The sequence below is a fragment of the Oratosquilla oratoria genome, chromosome 27, assembly GCF_046742065.1.
Source record: "Oratosquilla oratoria isolate Oo_2021 chromosome 27, ASM4674206v1, whole genome shotgun sequence".
Lineage (NCBI taxonomy): Eukaryota > Metazoa > Arthropoda > Malacostraca > Stomatopoda > Squillidae > Oratosquilla > Oratosquilla oratoria.
The window spans coordinates 33,783,036-33,800,535 of NC_134803.1; the positions used below are offsets into that span (position 1 = coordinate 33,783,036).

Below are 17,500 nucleotides of genomic sequence, written 5' to 3' on the forward strand. Positions count from 1 at the left end.
AAAGGAGTTCTCGGACGCTGCCTCTCGTAGTAATTTGTTATGAAAGATCAATCGAAGGGTCTTGTTTCCATCGGTTACAAAGACTATGATTTATTTTATTTATTTATTTTATTATTATTTTTTTTATATATATATATTTTTTTTCAAAACGCTCTTCGAAGCGTCCAGAAGATTTGTTTCCCAAAGTGAACTCCCATCCTCTTCAAGCCGCTTCAGTCACCTTCCTTAGGCCCTCTCCTTCTTCCTACCTCTTTCCTTCATCTTTATTATTTTTTTTTCTGAACACATTTCTTGTTTTTCCCTTTCCCATCAACCTTTCCATTTTTTTTTTTATTGGTCATTTTATTCTTCTGTTTCCTATTCTCATGCCATCATTCATGTTCCTTTCCTTGTTTTTTCCTCTTGCGCCATCTCCGTTTTATTCGGATACCTCTTTGACCTCCACAGGCCGGCCCAATACGAAACCAATTTGAAGGAAATCACTTGACGGCAGAGAGTTACCGTCGGCATTGCAAGTGATTTGATATTTACTCGTGGAGGTTTCCCTTCACTACGTTCCAGATCGCTCTTGGCAGTGAAGGGACTGTTATACCTTCAACTCGATGTCGATTCAGTGACGTCAGATCATTTTACTTGGAATGGAATGAGGTCGCTATTGATCAAGATCCCTTTGTTAATTTACTTATTTTTTTCATTTCATATATCTATTAATTTATATTCATCTATTTATTTGTCTATTCATCTGTTTATTCATTCATTTATTTATTTATTTATTTGTTTATTCATATTGCACCTTTTTACCCATCTCTTCTTCTTAGCTCCGATCTTGATTTACACAATGCAGGTTCTAGGTATGACCGCAGTATACTCTACAGGAAGCAGTGACCGTCACAAACATCGGGAGTCCGATCACATAGGGCAAAATTGACGATTTCTATCATGCTATCTTTTTATTGTCTCTTATATTACAAAAAAACCGTGATCTCCCCAGCACACTGCGGTTTCTCCTTACCTGTACAGTATATCTTTTCATTTTTTATATATATATATATATATATATATATATTTTTTTTTTTTTTTTTTTTTTTTTTTAGTATCACAGTCTGTTTCTCATCCTTCCAGATTGTTCATTTTTTTCTCTTTCTCAGTATTCTGTTTTCCTTTTTCTCTCAGCTTTCTTATTCCACTTTAAGTTTCTCAGCCATCTAGTTTCATTCTTCTCTGCCTCTTGTCTTCGTGTATTTCAATCTCTCTCCGTGTTCTATTTATTTCGTGTATTCAATTTACTCTCTCGGTCTTTCTTAGTGTATTACATTTTCTCTCTTTTAATTTTTCTCGTCTCTTTCTTCTTCTCTCTATTTTATTTTTTATTTTTTAATGCTTATATGATATTTTTTTTCTTCTCTTTCACGTGCCTGGCTAACTAATTTTTCTGTTTTATCCTGTTTTATCTATTTATTCTTATTTATCTATATATTTACATGTAACTTTTTATTCATTTGTTTACCAGCTTATTCATAAATCTATTCACCTATTTGTTTATTTAATTATCTATATATTTATTTGTCAATCTATTTATTAACTCACTTAATTACTTGCTGATTATTTAATCTTTCCTACCCTACTATGTGTTGTTTAGCTCTCATTCCCAAATTACTATTTATATATTTATTTGTCAATCTATTTACTAATTCACTTAATTACTTGCTAATTTACTTAATCATTTTTACCCTCCTATGTGTTGTATAGCTCTCATTCCCAAATTACTATTTATATATTTATTTGTCAATCTATTTACTAATTCACTTAATTACTTACTGATTTGCTTAATCATTTTTTATCCTCCTACGTGTTGTTTGGCTCTCATTCCCAAATTACTCCCCACCTGATGTATTCTCCATCTCCTTCAAACCCTTTATTCCTCCTCCCCTCAGCCTCTCTTCTCCTGGACTCCTCTTCCGCTACAACTCTTCACCTCACCTTCTCCTATTGTTATCGATACCTCTTTCCCCCTTCCCCTCTTCCCCACGATCCCTCTTCTCGTCGACCCCTCTTCCCCTCCATTCGCTCTCCCTTCCACCTATCTAGCCCTCCAGACCTCTTCCCTACCTTTCAATCTCCCATCAACCTCTCCACCTCTTTACCTTTCCAGCTCTTTTCCCTATTCCTTTCTTCTCGTCGACCCTTCTTCCCCTCCACCCCTCTTCCCTTCTCTCCATCATCTTCTTCACACACACACGGACACACACACACACACACATACACACACACACACACACACACACACATACACACACACACACACACACACACACACACACTTACACACACACACACATACACAGACACACACACACGCACACACACACACACATACACACACACAAACACACACACACACACACACACACATGCATACATACATATATACATACACCTCTTTCTCGAAGACTATCTTGGTCTCTTTTATACTATAAACCTTTTCTCGCCTCTATGGAAACGGGTCGTTCTCGCATTCCTCTACTCCATCGTCCCTTTTCACTCCACCACTTCTCATTTACTCAATTGCCTCCTCACTAAACTCCACAGTTTTCTTCCACCGTTCTCGTACACCATATTTTCATTATCGTGATTCTTTTTTTTTCATTTTCTACATTTTAGTTTTGTTTAATATATCTCTCGTCCATTTTTCTTTCTTTCTCTCGTTCCTCTGTTTTGTCTTTCTTTTCTCCTCATTTCTTTCTATCTTACTCTTTTTTTATGTCTCTTCAATTCTCTAACATCTTACATTCCTCTCGCTTTTCCTTTCTCGCGTTTCTCTCTCTCTCCTTCTTCTTCTTCTTCTTCTTCTTCTTCTTCTTCTTCTTCTTCTTCCTCTTCTTCTTCTTTCTCATCTTTCTCCCTTCCTTCACTTTTCTCCCAGTGGAAGTACGGTACTTCCCACAATACTTACTCCTCAGCTCTCAATTCTAGCCTCTCAATGTTTGCACTTCTACTCAACTTCCATCCTCCATTACTCATCTCACTCTTTCCCCATCGCCTCTCCTGCCTCAACATTTTCTCCTCAATTTCGCTTGGCCCTGGACCACTTAACTCTGTACCTTGGACATTCAGTAACCCTAAACCTCAAACCTAGTTTCTCAACCAATACTCATCACCCAATCCCCTCAAACCTCAACCTAACCCCTCACTCCTCATCCTTCAACACTTACTAATCCCTCAGTATCCTTTACAATTGACCCCTCAACCCTTAATCCTCAACTCTTCCTCCTCAACTCTCATTCCCGACTTCATACCCTCAACGCACACCATTTTCTGGGGAAAAAAATTGCAGAGACGCCTCTCGTCTAGCACGTAACAGCAGGGAACAAGGTTTGCGTCCACATTCCTTTGTTACCTTTGTATACACTCATTGAGGTCTTTGTATAGATTTACTGCGGCCTTTTGTATACATTTACTGCGGCCTTTTGTGTACTTAAGAGACGTGACGGGGCTCAAGTGTGGGTAGTTCCAGATGTAGCGGATGGCGCCAACCCACCACTCCCCGCCACCATCTTCCCCTCCGCCTCCCCTACGTATCATTTCTCCCTTCTCCCACAAGCCACTCCTCCTCCTCCTCCTCCGCTTCCTCCTACTCCTCCACTTCCTCCTCCTCCCCTTCCTCCTCCTCCTCCACTTCCTCGTCATCCTCCTCCCTTTTCCTCGTCATCCTCCTTCTCTTCCTCTTCCTCCTCACCCTCCTCCTCCTGCTCCTCCTCATCGTCTATCTCCTCCACCACCACCCCGTCCTCCCTCCTCCTTATCCTCTCCCTCCTTGTCCTCCTCCTTTTTCCTCCTTTTTCCAAAACCCTTTCCTACTCCTCTTCTGCCTCCTCTTACCGTTTCTATTCCTTGTCCTCCTCCTCGCCTCCTCAATTTCCTCATCTTTGCCCTCCTCCTCCTCCTCTTCACTTCTTCCTCCTCCTCTTCCTCGTTCTCCATCACCTCCTCCTCCTCCTACTACTACTACTACTACTACTACTACTACTACTACTCTTTCTCCTCCTCCTGCTCCTCCTTCTGCTCCACCTGCTCCTCTTCCTCCTCGTCCTCCATGACCTCTTCCTCCTCATCCCTACTATTAAGTACAACTGCATATGTTTTATACAATTAATATTTAAGGGACTTTAGTGTCATCCTGTCATCCCTGTGGACCAGAGTCGTGCAACATTCTTTTGTGATCGGAAGAAGAAGAATGCCAATCACTTTTAACTTCTCCCGTTCCTCCTTTCTCGTGCCATTCTGTCGCTCATTCACAACCTTTATGACTCCATCTTTTTGGTGGTGCGATATTGTCCGGATAGAAGCACTGGTTATCACCATTGATATGCTAAAGAAAATCCTCCTCTTCCTTCTCCTACACTTTCTCTTCCTCCTCCTCCTCCTCCTCGTCCTCTTCATCTTCCCTTCCTCCTCCTCTTCTTTCTCCTCCTATTCCTCATCTTCCTATTTTTATTCCTCATCCATTTATCCTCCCCTTCCTGTTCTTATTTCTCATCCGTTTCTCTTCCTCTTCTACCTCTTCCTCTTCTCCTTCTCTTCTTCCTTTTCCGTTTCTTCTTTTCGTTCCTCTTCCTCCACCTTTTCCTACCCCTTCCTCCACCTTTCCCTCCTCCTCCTCCTCTTCCTCCTCCTCCACCTCCTCCTCCACCTCCTCCTCCTCCTCCTCCTTCCTCCCCTGCTTCCCTCCGTAGTTCCATCGCCAATTCACCTGAAAGGATTCTGTCGCCGAGTGCGGTGGTGATTGTTGCAGTCTTTTCTGTGTGCGTGATTTTATGTGCTCTTGTATATGTATGTGTATGTGCGTATGTGTATGTATGTGTGCGTGTGCGTGCGTGTGTGTGTGTGTGTGTGTGTGTGTGTGTGTGTGTGTGTGTGCGTTTGTGTGTGTGTATGTGGGTGGGTGGGTGCTTGTGTGCGTATGTGTATTTGTGTGTGTGTGTGTGTGTGTGTGGGTGGGTGGGTGCTTGTGTTCGTATGTGTATTTGTGTGTGTGCTTGTGTGTATTTGTGTATGTTAGTGTGTGTGTATGTATATACATATATATATATATATATATATATATATATATAATATATGTGCGTGCGTGCGCGCGCGTGTGTGCGTGCGTGTGTGTGTGTTTGTGTGTGTGTGCGCGCGCGCGTTTGTGTGTGTGTATGTGGGTGGGTGGGTGCTTGTGTGCGTATGTGTATTTGTGTGTGTGTGTGTGTGTGTGTGGGTGGGTGGGTGCTTGTGTTCGTATGTGTATTTGTGTGGGTGCTTGTGTGTATTTGTGTATGTTAGTGTGTGTGTATGTATATATATATATATATATATATATATATATATATATATGTGTGTGTGTGTGTGTGTGTGTGTGTGCGTGCGTGCGTGTATGTGTGTGTGTGTGTGTGTGTGTGTGTGTATGTGTGTGTGTGTGTGTGATCGCTCGTGTGGGTGTGTGCGTATGTGTGTGTCAAGGAGGTGTTTATGTACTCACGCCTGCGTGCTGTATACACTCCCTCTTCCTCAAACATGTATATATGTGCGCATGTATACGAGTGTGTACATGCACGCTTTTGTACGTGTACACCGCCAGGTGGGCAAGAAGGCTTGAGGTCTCCTGTGTGTAGATGAAAGGCGTCATCTCAAAGTTTTCCTCTCCTTGTGTCTTCAAAGATTCTTCAGTGTGACGTCACGGACACTATCTAGCATTGCGAACGCTCCAGAAGCTCAGGAGACCACGAGGACTTAAAGCTCTTGGGAGGTATTTCAATCCTCTTTGCTACCAAGAGTCTTCCACGAAGATGAATAGAATAGATTGACGATAGTCAAGAATAAGAGGAGAGGGACTCCACTGTACGAAAGGTGAAAAGGAGATTCTTGGCGAACCAAAATTGTCCTGTTTCTACCACTGGCCTCCGCTTCCGTCATCCTATTCCTTCTTCTCTTCCTCTTCCTCCTCTTTTTCTTCCTTCTACTCCTCTCATCTTCTTCCTCCTCTTCCTACACCTCTCCCTCCTTCCATTCCTCTCTACCTCTCTCCCACTCCTCCTCTTCCCGTTCGTTTTCTTGTTCCGTTTCCTCTTCCTTCTCCTCTTCTTTCTCCTCCTTCTACTCTTCCTTTTTTTTCTCCTCTTCCTCCCCTTCTTCCACTCCTCATCCTCCTGTTCCATTTCTTGTTCCGTTTCCTCTTCCATTTCCTCCTCCTCCTCTTTCTCCTTCTGTTCTTCCTCCTGTATTTCAATGCCCTGTTATTCCTGTAAACTCCTTTCTTGTTTTGTTTTAATTCTTTTCTATATTCATCTTTTTTCTTTGTCCTTCCTTTTTTGTCACTATCCTCTCTTCCCTTTCACCAACTGTGTGTCTTTCCTCTTTACTATTTTTTAATTCATTTCTTTTAAACGCCAATTCAATTGTCTTCTCCCATTTACTGCACATTCATTCTCTCATATTCTACTCCTTTATTGCACAATTTCTTCATTTTCCTCCTGAGGTTCGTCTGTTTTCGTCCTCCGAAGGGAGAAAGAAAGAGGGTTATTACCCAAATATTTCCTTATTCCTCCTCTCGTTGTTTTTTTTTTTTTTTCCAACTGATTCACTGACTGCTTTGGCCATATAGGACTGTCCTAGAATTACACCTTTTCTTCTTCAATGTGTAATTATTATTATTATCATTATTATTATTATTATTATTATTATTATTATTACTATTGTTATTGTTATTATCATTATCATAATTATTATTATTTATCTATTTATTTATCTATTATCTTTTATCTATTTATTTTATTCTACTTTATTTATTTATTTTATTTATTTATTTATTCATTTTATTTATTTATTTATTTTTTTATTTATTTTTTTTTCTTAGAATCGTCGTGTCACTCGGCGCCATTTTGTTTCCTTACTAACTTTTGGACAGTTCTGTTCTTGTTTACGCTGTCAGGCGCGCGTCATCGCCCGAGACCCGACTCGGCGGCCAGGCCTTCGCCGGCCTTCTTCCTGTCCTTCCCCATCTTCGTTCTCTTTTTGCCCTTCAGAGGGTCTTTCAACCTTCTTTCTTATTCAGGGGGAGCTTTTGTCCTCCTTCCTTCTTGTTCCTTCGTCAGGACTTTTCAACTTGGTCCTCCGGTTTATTTTTTTTCTTGAAGGTGTATTTTCCCCCTCCGTTTCTCCGCCCTCATTTTTGCGTACGATGCCCGAGTCTTCCCAGTGTTTCTGAAGTTCCTGACAGTAACTTTTTTTTTTTTTTTTTTTTTTTTAAGGGTGTGTGTGTTTTTCGGTAACATCTACTTATCTTTCCTTAGTTTCTGCCTCTTTTCTTCCTCAGTCCCACACGATCTCACAATAATAAGTTTTGGTTTCACACTCTCATAAGCATTTTTTTTTTTTTTTTATGATTGATTCAGTTTAACTTCGCGAACTTCCCCCTATCAGGAGTCTAGGACAGTACCCCTTACAGACTATTTTGTAGCGTGGAATTTAATGAACCATCACATTGGTCCAACTCGTTGGCGGCCTCCGCCGACTTCTTTTCCACTACACATCTTTGTTCTTCCTTTTTTTTCTTATTCTTTTTATTATTCTCCGTTGATATTTCTTTTTCCTCTCTTCATTCCCTTTGTACATCCTTGATATGGACCTCACATCTACACCTTCCTGCACATATTTTTTTATTATTATTTTTTTTTTTTCAGCTGTGTATCTGTCTTTATAGGCCACCCCTTTTTTCCTTTTGTTACCTCCTTATTCCCTCATCTCCCTCTTCCTATTCCATCCTTACTCATCTCCTACCTCACTCACCCTCTTTTTTATTCCCCGCCTCTGCTTTCCTTTCTTATCTTTCTCTTTTTTCACCATCTTCCTCTTCCTCCCTCATTTTCTTCGTCCTCCCTCAGTATCATCTTCCACACTCAACTCCCTCTTTCTCATTTTTTTTCATTTCCCTCTAATTCCTTCACCCTTATCCTCTTCCGCTACTTCTACCACATCTTCCTCTTTCTCATCCTATGTCATTTCCTTTCTTCTTCCTCATCTCCACAATGCGCACATCATTTCTTGTTTCATTTCTTTCTACGGAAACCTTATCCCAGGAGACTCCCAGCCAATCCCTTTGCCAAGCTTGATTCCACTGCCACCACTGCCACCACAACAGCAGCCGACCTTACCACAACCACAACCCACTTCCAACACCATCATAAGCTTTACCAACACACTATATATCTACCTCTGTCACTATCATCACCTTCGCAGATAGTTGGACTATCACGGTCACCCCTCCTCTTCTTCCTTCTTTTCCTCCTCTTTGTCTTATCTCTTCTCTTTTCCTCCTCTTTATTTCATTTCTTTTCTTAGTCATTCATGTTCTTTTCTTCGTTGCCCATTTCCTTGTCCTCTTTCTCCTTGTTTTCTTCGTTTGCCTCTTCTCCTTCCGTCAGTCATATTTCTCCCATTCCTCCTTTTCTGCCCCCCACCAACTTCAGTTCCATCTCTTCTTCTCCCGTACGTTTCTTCCCTTCTATTTCTGGCCTCTTCTACTTTCTTGTTCCTCTCGTGTTTCTCTTGTAAATCTCATATCCTCTTTAGATCCCACCATTATTCGACCTGATCTGACCAAATCTCGCTGATAAATTCTGACCTCTTGAACTTACTCAAGAGGAACCAAGGACCTGTCGCTTTTTCTTCTCCAATCCCTGCCTGTCTCCATTCCTTCCTTTGTCCTTCCCTATCTCTGTTCTCCTCTCCTGTCTCCCTCTTTCTCTCCTTTTCCATTTCCAACTTCCTCTCCCTCCCTTTCTCCCTCTTCACTCCCTTTTTCCTTCTTTCACTCTTAGCCTCATTCTCCTTCTCCTCCTCTTTCTCCTCCTCTTCTCCAATCTCTATACTTCTCCCGTTTCCCCGCCCCCATCCACTTCAAGCAGATGTTTCCCCTTAAACGTATTTTTCTCTGCGGCTCTTATAGATGAAAACCATATCGATGAACACTCACTAATAGTACCCATCACCAAATTCTTTGTTTATGAGTAAACAAAAATTGTAGCTAAATTGTGTACAATTTTGAATGTAACTCCTTGACAGAAATTTCCATTGATCCGACGAAAAATTCCTAGATATCCGTATCGGTAGAATTATATCGCCGTTTAAGATTGATTTCGTTGGAATTGTTAGCAAAACTTCAGTCCCCACACTATTCCCGTTTCAGAAGAGCACCTGCACACTGCACACACTAGATCATTTCCAGTACCTAGGTTTTGGTGTCGACGTGTATCCATTTTTGATGAGTTCTCCCAGTGTTCTATAACACAGGTCCTCACACGTCCTGCCTATGCTAACAATATTCACATGTTATATGTTCATATCAGCATGTAGCTGGAGAACAAAACCACAGAATATATGTGAAAATCTAAATGTGTAGTTAGGGGTAGTTTTCATACACCTTCATCCCACACATGCTCATAAACGAGCTTAGATTATAAATGTTCATCTTATCTGTCACACATTTAATCAGAAAATAATCTCAAAAAAGGACACCTATTACACACTCACGTACACGTGTAATTGAAGTTTTAGTAAATCCTTGTTCTCTGTTCTTCATTCAGTAAAACTACCTCATCACATGCACTGAGTATAACGTATTGTATGAGCACATTACAGGACACATTTGAACACTGTTATATATGTATATATCTATCTATCTATCTAATATATATATATATATATATATATACATATATATATATATATATATACATATATACACACACATATATATATATATACTCTATATATATATATATACTATATATATATATATATACTCTATATATATATATATACATATATACACACACATATATATATATATAATATATATATATATATACTATATATATATATATATACTATATATATATATATATATATGTATACGTACATTTTTATCAACCACAATTCACTTTAATCCAAAGCCATCAACATAAAAAAACTCGAGGAGGTATACATTCAGAAATTGATACGTGGTACAGCTTAGAACTCGAACCTCCACTAGCACGTAACAAGTGACGCTGACTTAACCGATTGCGCTATCAAGAGAGACAGCGCAATCGGTTAAGTCACTGTCACTTGTTACGTGCTAGTGGATATTTGAGTCCTTAACCATACCACGTGACGATTTCTGCATGTATGCGTCCTCGAGTTTTTCGATGTTAATGGCTTAGAATCAAAGTTAATTCTGATTGATAAATGTAAATCTGGTCACTGGGACCCATTCAGTGTTGTACACACACACACATATATATATATATATATATATATATATATATATATGTATATATATATATATATATATATATACATATATATACACACTGAGTTAAACACCACAGCATTGTCACAATTGTTAATCTTCTTTCTAATATTTTCAATCCTTCTCACTATAGGTCTGACTTTGGGAGGATGATCGAAAATCAATTGTCCAAAGTTCTCCATTTTAATAACAGATGACGTTTCGACTTCACAGAGTCATTATCAAAACAAATACATTTATCACAACACAATTACACAGAACACAACAATTACATTTTTCCGAACTGAACAGTGCGACGTCTTTCCATATGCATAGAAAGACTTACAGTGGAGAGTGGCTTGATGACCTGGATGATCTGACCCGACTTGATCGCCTATGGAAAGACGTCGCACTGTTCAGTTCGGAAAAATGTAATTGTTGTGTTCTGTGTAATTGTGTTGTGATAAATGTAATTATTTTGATAATGACTCTGTGAAGTCGAAACGTCATCTGTTATTAAAATGGAGAACTTTGGACAATTGATTTTCGATCATCCTCCCAAAGTCAGAACTATAGTGAGAAGGATTGAAAATATTAGAAAGAAGATTAACAATTGTGACAATGCTGTGGTGTTTAACTCAGTGTGTATCAAGGAGAACCTGCGCCCTAAGTATACGATATATATATATATATATATATATATATATATATATATGTATGTATATATATATATGTATATATATATATATATATGTATATGTATATATATATATGTACATATATATGTACATATGTATGTAAGTATATATATATATAGTGTATATGTATATATATATGTACATATATATGTACATATGTATGTAAGTATATATATATATATATATATATACATATATGTATGTATGTATGTATGTATGTTTGTATGTATTGTTAGATACAGATATATATTGCGTGAAGCCTTTTTTAGAATTATTGAATGTGGTTTTTTCTAGCATTTCTGTACTAATGCTGACCACCTGTAGTCCTAAATAGTGTTTACCTAAGAATGTTCACCCGTAGAAGCTCAACCACCACGTGGACTGAACCATTCTCTTCCTGCACACTGACTCCGACGTAGACCTGGATGTTCCCCTTTACTCTTCTGATCAACTCTTGGTCGGGAATGTTTATTTTGAAATGAGAATGCTCGCTACCTATCCTGCTGTACACCACCTTTTCTCATGATTTACAGAAAATGCACATTTTATATATTTATACCTCTCTATCCCTTAGTGAATATACTGTACATGATATATGTACATACATACATGCATATATATATATATATATATATATATATATATATATATATATATATATATATATATATATATATATATATATATACACATACATACATATGTGCATAGCGTATATACGCGCGCGTGTTTATATGCATGTTTGTGCGTGTTTGATCGCTTGTGAACGTATGTATATATGTATATACGGATTAATACTGTATATTCATTGATACATATATGTGTATATATATATATATATATGTATGTATATAATATGTATATATACTCGTGTATACATATATGTGTATGTATGTGTGTATGCGAGTACTTTTTGAATCTACATTTTTATACAGAGAATGGTCGTTTCTTTTATTTTTCAGTGGTGTAGATTTTAGATAACAATTTTAGTATGTTCTTAGTATCTTTTTATGTTTTACACTAAGGCAGTTAGATTTTATACAGGTATGCGGTGAGACGGGGATAGAAATCAAGAAACTTAGGAAACCTTATTTGGAGTAACTAAAGTAGTAAAGTAAGATAATCAAATTCTTAGAAAAGCTTATTTAGAGAATAGAATGGGTTTCTCAATTTCTAATAGTCAGAAACTGTAGAATACCGTTTGGATTTGGAGTAATGTGAGCATACCGCATGGGAATAGTCTGGTCTGGTTTGGTTTTGGTCTGATTTGGTTTGATCTGGACTGGTCTGATCTCGGCTGGTCTTGCTTTCCGATGACCTAAAGTAATTTGATGTGGTCTAAAATGGTCTAGAATGAATCCTCTAAACCAATATCCTAGTCTGAATATTTCCACAAATGGTCTGTTCAACAAAATAAGTACAAAGCAAATGTAGATGGCATTTAGCTAACAAGACGTGAACATATCTTTTACTTAATCCTTTCGCTCTATAGAAAGTTCCCTTAGGAGTGGAGGCAATCAGGACATATCTATGAAACTGTGAATAACAGTGAATAGTTGTAGAACAAATCGCTAGTGGCAGCGACGTTATTCAAACAATCAAGGCCGACCTTCCCGACGTTCGAACTCGGGTCCCTCTGAGTGGTTACGCTTGCAACTCACGCTCAGTGGGACCCAAGTTCAAAGCTCGCGACGGTAGGTCCCGATTGTTTGAACAGTGAATAGGTTTATCGAGAAGGGTTTGAGCGTTCCACTGCTTTATAAAGAACTTCCCTTGGTTGAATTATATCACCTGGCGGCGGCCAGAACGAATATAGGTCATGAACTTTGCTGAAAGGATTAAGTTTAAGGAAGAAGTGCTTAGCTTAATGAACTCTTGTGAACAGAGTAATTAATTTCGTCAACAGGAGATTGCCAACAGTAAAGTATAATCATGTTAATGCGCTTGATATGAAAGAAGTCCAGTTTTAATAAATCTTCTGGTCGACATTTCAACTTTAAATATTTCGTTAAGGATAATGCCGTACGATATTATTCAGCCAAAAAGAGAAAGAACGTGAGAATTTTGTCCTTGGAGTGAAAGTAAAGTAAGTGAATAGATAAGCAAAAGATAATAGACATATAGATAAATAGATGATAAATGAATATATAAATAAATGAATAAATAAATAAATAAATATATAAATCATTAGATAATTCTATTGATTAGTAAAGTAAAATTAAATAAAGACAAGATTAACTATATGATATTACCAAGATCAAAGTTATTAGATTACCTTACTTTCCCAAATAGTTTGAGAAATGGAATTTTTACTTCTTTTGAAACGAAACGCCTGACGTCAGCCAGAATAAACACAAGAATCGAATAACGCCAGTGAGCCCTCGTGACCTTAGAAGTTGTTTTAATGGCTTCATTATTTAAAGAAGAAGGAATAGGAAGGAAAATATGACCTGGACGAGTCTATTTTGGTTCCATATCTGAATCCTAAGTGACAAATGGAAGCGCCTCTGGGAACTTCTCTTTCCCTTTTGGTCTCGAGAAACAGGAAACCATAAAACCAAAGTATTGGTAGACTTTCCTCAGTAGAAGCCGAATGTTTGATTCTGTGCCTCTGCCCGTGGACTGGGGAAACAATGGGAGGTAATAAAATACTGTCACTAGGCCATAAAAGCAATACCACTGTAATAAAAACATCTTTATGAAGCAGGAGGGCGTGTGATCGATGATCGTGGCACCTATCCTACAGTACACATAAGAGGATAGGAATGGAGAAGACTGCAAGAGACCATAGGGCCTACACTAGCCAATTCTATGTCCATTATCCCCTATCATGCTTATCCAAAAATTTATCCAAGCTTCATTTAAAACAACTAATTGTTTGAGTGCTCACTACATGGTTACTAAGTTTATTCCATTCGTTAATCATTCTGTTGGTAAACCAGTTCTTGCCTATTTCGCGTGGTCATGCACTACTAGAAGACTTCTGTAGTAGACGGTGTGATATCATTTTTTTCTTTGACTATTAAAGTAGTTTGATGAAGGTTAAAAGAAATTTACAATTGATAATTGCCTTTCAAAGTTTGAACCTCCCCTAAATGAAATCACCAGCCTTGTATAAATAAAAAAAAATAAGAGGTTAATTAATACATTAAGAAATAGATAAGCAAAGAAAGTAATAAACAAAAGAATAGTCAGCAAATATATATGTAAACAAATAAAGTGTTTTATCGTGGAGAGGCAAATATAAAACTTTGATACAAGAGAGCTACTCTGGATGATAAATATCAAAATAATAAGCAAAAGAATAAATAAACAAGCAAATGAATAAAGGAAATAAGCAAATAGATAATTAGATGTATGGATGAATAAATAGATCAATGAATTAATAACACTATGATAAAACGTGAAAAAGCCGCCAGTGCATTGAAGAGGTAGCCACTGGACTGGTAAAGACAAAGCGAGACAGCTCTTCTCTGTAATGGTACATGTACAGATAATAACAGTAGGTGATAATGAAGTTGCAGATGGTAATATGATCGTGTATGATAAGGACATGATTAAATGCATTAATGACAAGATCGTAGCTGGTGAAGTTTGGATTTGTAAATAGGAATAGCATGTCTTCAGTTAACAATATGGAAATAGTGGGGTTGTATATGGTTAGAGCACAGCTGTATACGGTAAAATAGACGTATAGGTTAGTAATACGATTGTATAGGGTAATGACATGATAGTAAATGTCAATGATAGGGTCGTATTTGGTGAGGGCAGGTCTTGTAAATGATAATAACACGGCCGCAAATGGCATTTGTGTAGTTCTTGCTGAGCATAGAAAGATTGTAGCAAGGCAGATCATACAAATGGTGATGTCACAATTCCAAATGATAATTGTAGACGATGAGATAGTAATATGAGGGTTTCTTATTGTGATTACCCTTCCTCATGAGGTAATAACAGAGGCTGAGATGGTAATGAGAGGCCGTGTGACAGCAAAGAGAGCTGCAAGGATAAGAATTTCTTTGTTTCAGTCGGTAACAATTTGGAAATGTACGAATTACAAGACCAGAAGGAAGGAGAACGGCTAAGAGCCCAGTGAGTAACGAACGGGGATTTGCTACATGCTAGCCTTTTCATTGCGGAGCGAGTTTTCCCACAGCTGAATAGAGTTACCTGGCGGCAGCTTAAGTACAAGTCATAAAACTCGTTTAGACTCACAATTTTAGGGCCTTCTTTCGGCTGAATGAAATTGTATAATTATAGGCTATATAAGAATGAAGGATTTTAGGTTATCAAATAAGGAATGGGGATCCTGTACATAGCTGGTCGCAAGTTTGTAATTCGATTTGGTAAATATCAAATACAGTATATATGATTCATATATTTTAATCTAGTGCATAACGAATAATATTGCCATCCGTATGCGATCAGTTTCTTCATATTTCTCACCGATTTATTTGTATATTCGTTCATTCTTTTTTATTTTTGGTTTATAAAGCCATCAGAATATATAGGACGCAACGAATTAGGAATGATAATTAGAGGATTCTAATACTGTACGTTGCATAGAGGCCACCACACAAATAGGATTACCATACAGATGACTGTCATTAATGTACCGTAGTGCTTGACGATTTTATGTACCTGGAAGGGAAAGAGGGCCACTGTCACAACATATTTAGGACTTATAAAGCCCAAAGCCCTAAGGGAGTCCCTGGTCTCTCTTGAAGACGAACAAAATAATTTAGTGTCATCCAGAACAGATGTCGATGAAGGAGACCAAAGTGTCGTTAGGCCCCGGCCGTCCGTCGTTATGCAAAGTCTGCTTCAGGTTTACTTTATTGATTTGTAGGACAAGCAGGCAGACACCTTATCTTTATGCTTCAAGACATTTTGCAGCAAAGTCCACCAGTTGCGTTCCGTACGGAAACCTCCGAAGTATACAGAGTTGTGTTTTTTGTGTCCCTGGAGTCGATATGACGTCATGTTGTACTCACAGGTTCAGAATTTTTTTATTCAGACAACTTTTGATTGTATAATACTGTACTTAGAAGATAAATATATGAAATATAAAGAGGAGGGAACCTTACGGTGGAAGATTGTTTTATTCAACTGAAGCCATCACCTTTGTTTTATACTTGAACATACGTTGGGTATTAACCCAATCCTTTATAGTTGCCAGGTGAGATTAAACTTAATCCTTCACAGCATTATACTGTTATGGCAGACGCAGGATATAACATCAGGAACGTAACACAACACCATATGACCAGGATTTGAACCAATACAGTGCCCACAGGTAGGAATCGATAGGAAATGTGATGATCAGAAAAAGATAAAAAAAAATGTAGGAACGTTATTATGAGAATACACAGAAATAAATGAGAGGCAAGAACTTCTCATTGAGACCCACCAACCGAACTTTAGGTCACCAGCCATCACTAAGATCATAAGAGACTCATGCGTTATGGGGAGGGGGCTGAAACCTTAATGAAGATTTATTAAAAAAGAACGAAATGAGTACTAGTGTTGTCTCTTAGCCAGAAACTCCCTATAGAAACCCAAGAACCTCCTGTAGATCAGACACCATTATAAACAGCAAAGATCCTGACTTGACGTCACAGTGGTAGTGAGGAATAGAAGCTTCCCAAAGACTATCACTGAATAATAAGACGAATGTAGTGTGTATAATACATGGTTAGGGGGCGATGTGGGGGGATGGGGGGTGAAGGAATAGTGGGGCGATGGGGTGGGAGGACTAGGGGGGCGCTGGGTCAGCTTGGCTGACGCCTATGTTTCTTCAGGAGGTTCAGAAGTTCCTGACGGCTCCGGCAGGGCTGCGGCCTTCCTCCCTTTGTCCCTCGCCAAGACTCAACACCACCAGGAGCAACGGCTACAGGCTCAACACCACCCTGCCTATACACCCGTCACAGGTAGCGTCACCACCACTTCTCACCACCGCTCCTGCCACCACCACCACTACCACCACCTCCACCTCCACTGCAACTGTATTTCTATGACAGTCTATAGTACCATTTTGTTTTCCCCTTTTCTACCACGAGCTACTTGTGCCACCGCCATCAGCTTCTTAGAACCTCGCCCCCATACCTTTATCCGCTATCACCTCATTACATAACACCATATTCTTCAGCACCGTAGTCACCCGCTCCACATTCTTCAGTGCTTCATTTATCCTCACCGTAATCTTTAGGACCTCAGGATCACACCGTTTTCCATAGAATTTTATTCATCCTCACCCTCTTTATTCAATATCCACGTATCCACACTTCAGTACTTCACTTATCCACACCACCTTCATTAGCACCACGGAATTCTTCACTACGAGAACAAAAACCTTAGACTTGCACCCTTGTTACTCTAATTTGGAATATTTGCACCAATATCACCAAAACCTTAGTTGCCATTCAGCCACCATTAGGAAGGTGATTACTGCTTCTAATGAAAGTTCTGATAGCACAGCACATCACAGCAACTAGTT

At 38.6% G+C, this 17,500-nt stretch overlaps 1 protein-coding gene across 3 annotated transcripts in view; it reads left to right on the forward strand.

Moving 5' to 3' along the window:
* LOC143039945 (discoidin domain-containing receptor 2-like) overlaps positions 1-17,500 on the forward strand; it is a 1,367,746-nt gene that overhangs the window by 1,258,808 nt on the left and 91,438 nt on the right. For 2 of the 3 annotated variants that reach the window (XM_076210412.1, XM_076210414.1), the window contains exon 11: positions 16,806-16,934. The exons of the other annotated variant lie outside the window; for it this stretch is intronic. In XM_076210412.1, the coding sequence (XP_076066527.1) occupies positions 16,806-16,934 (129 nt within the window). The remainder of the gene's footprint in view (positions 1-16,805; positions 16,935-17,500) is intronic. 3 annotated transcript variants of the gene reach the window in all.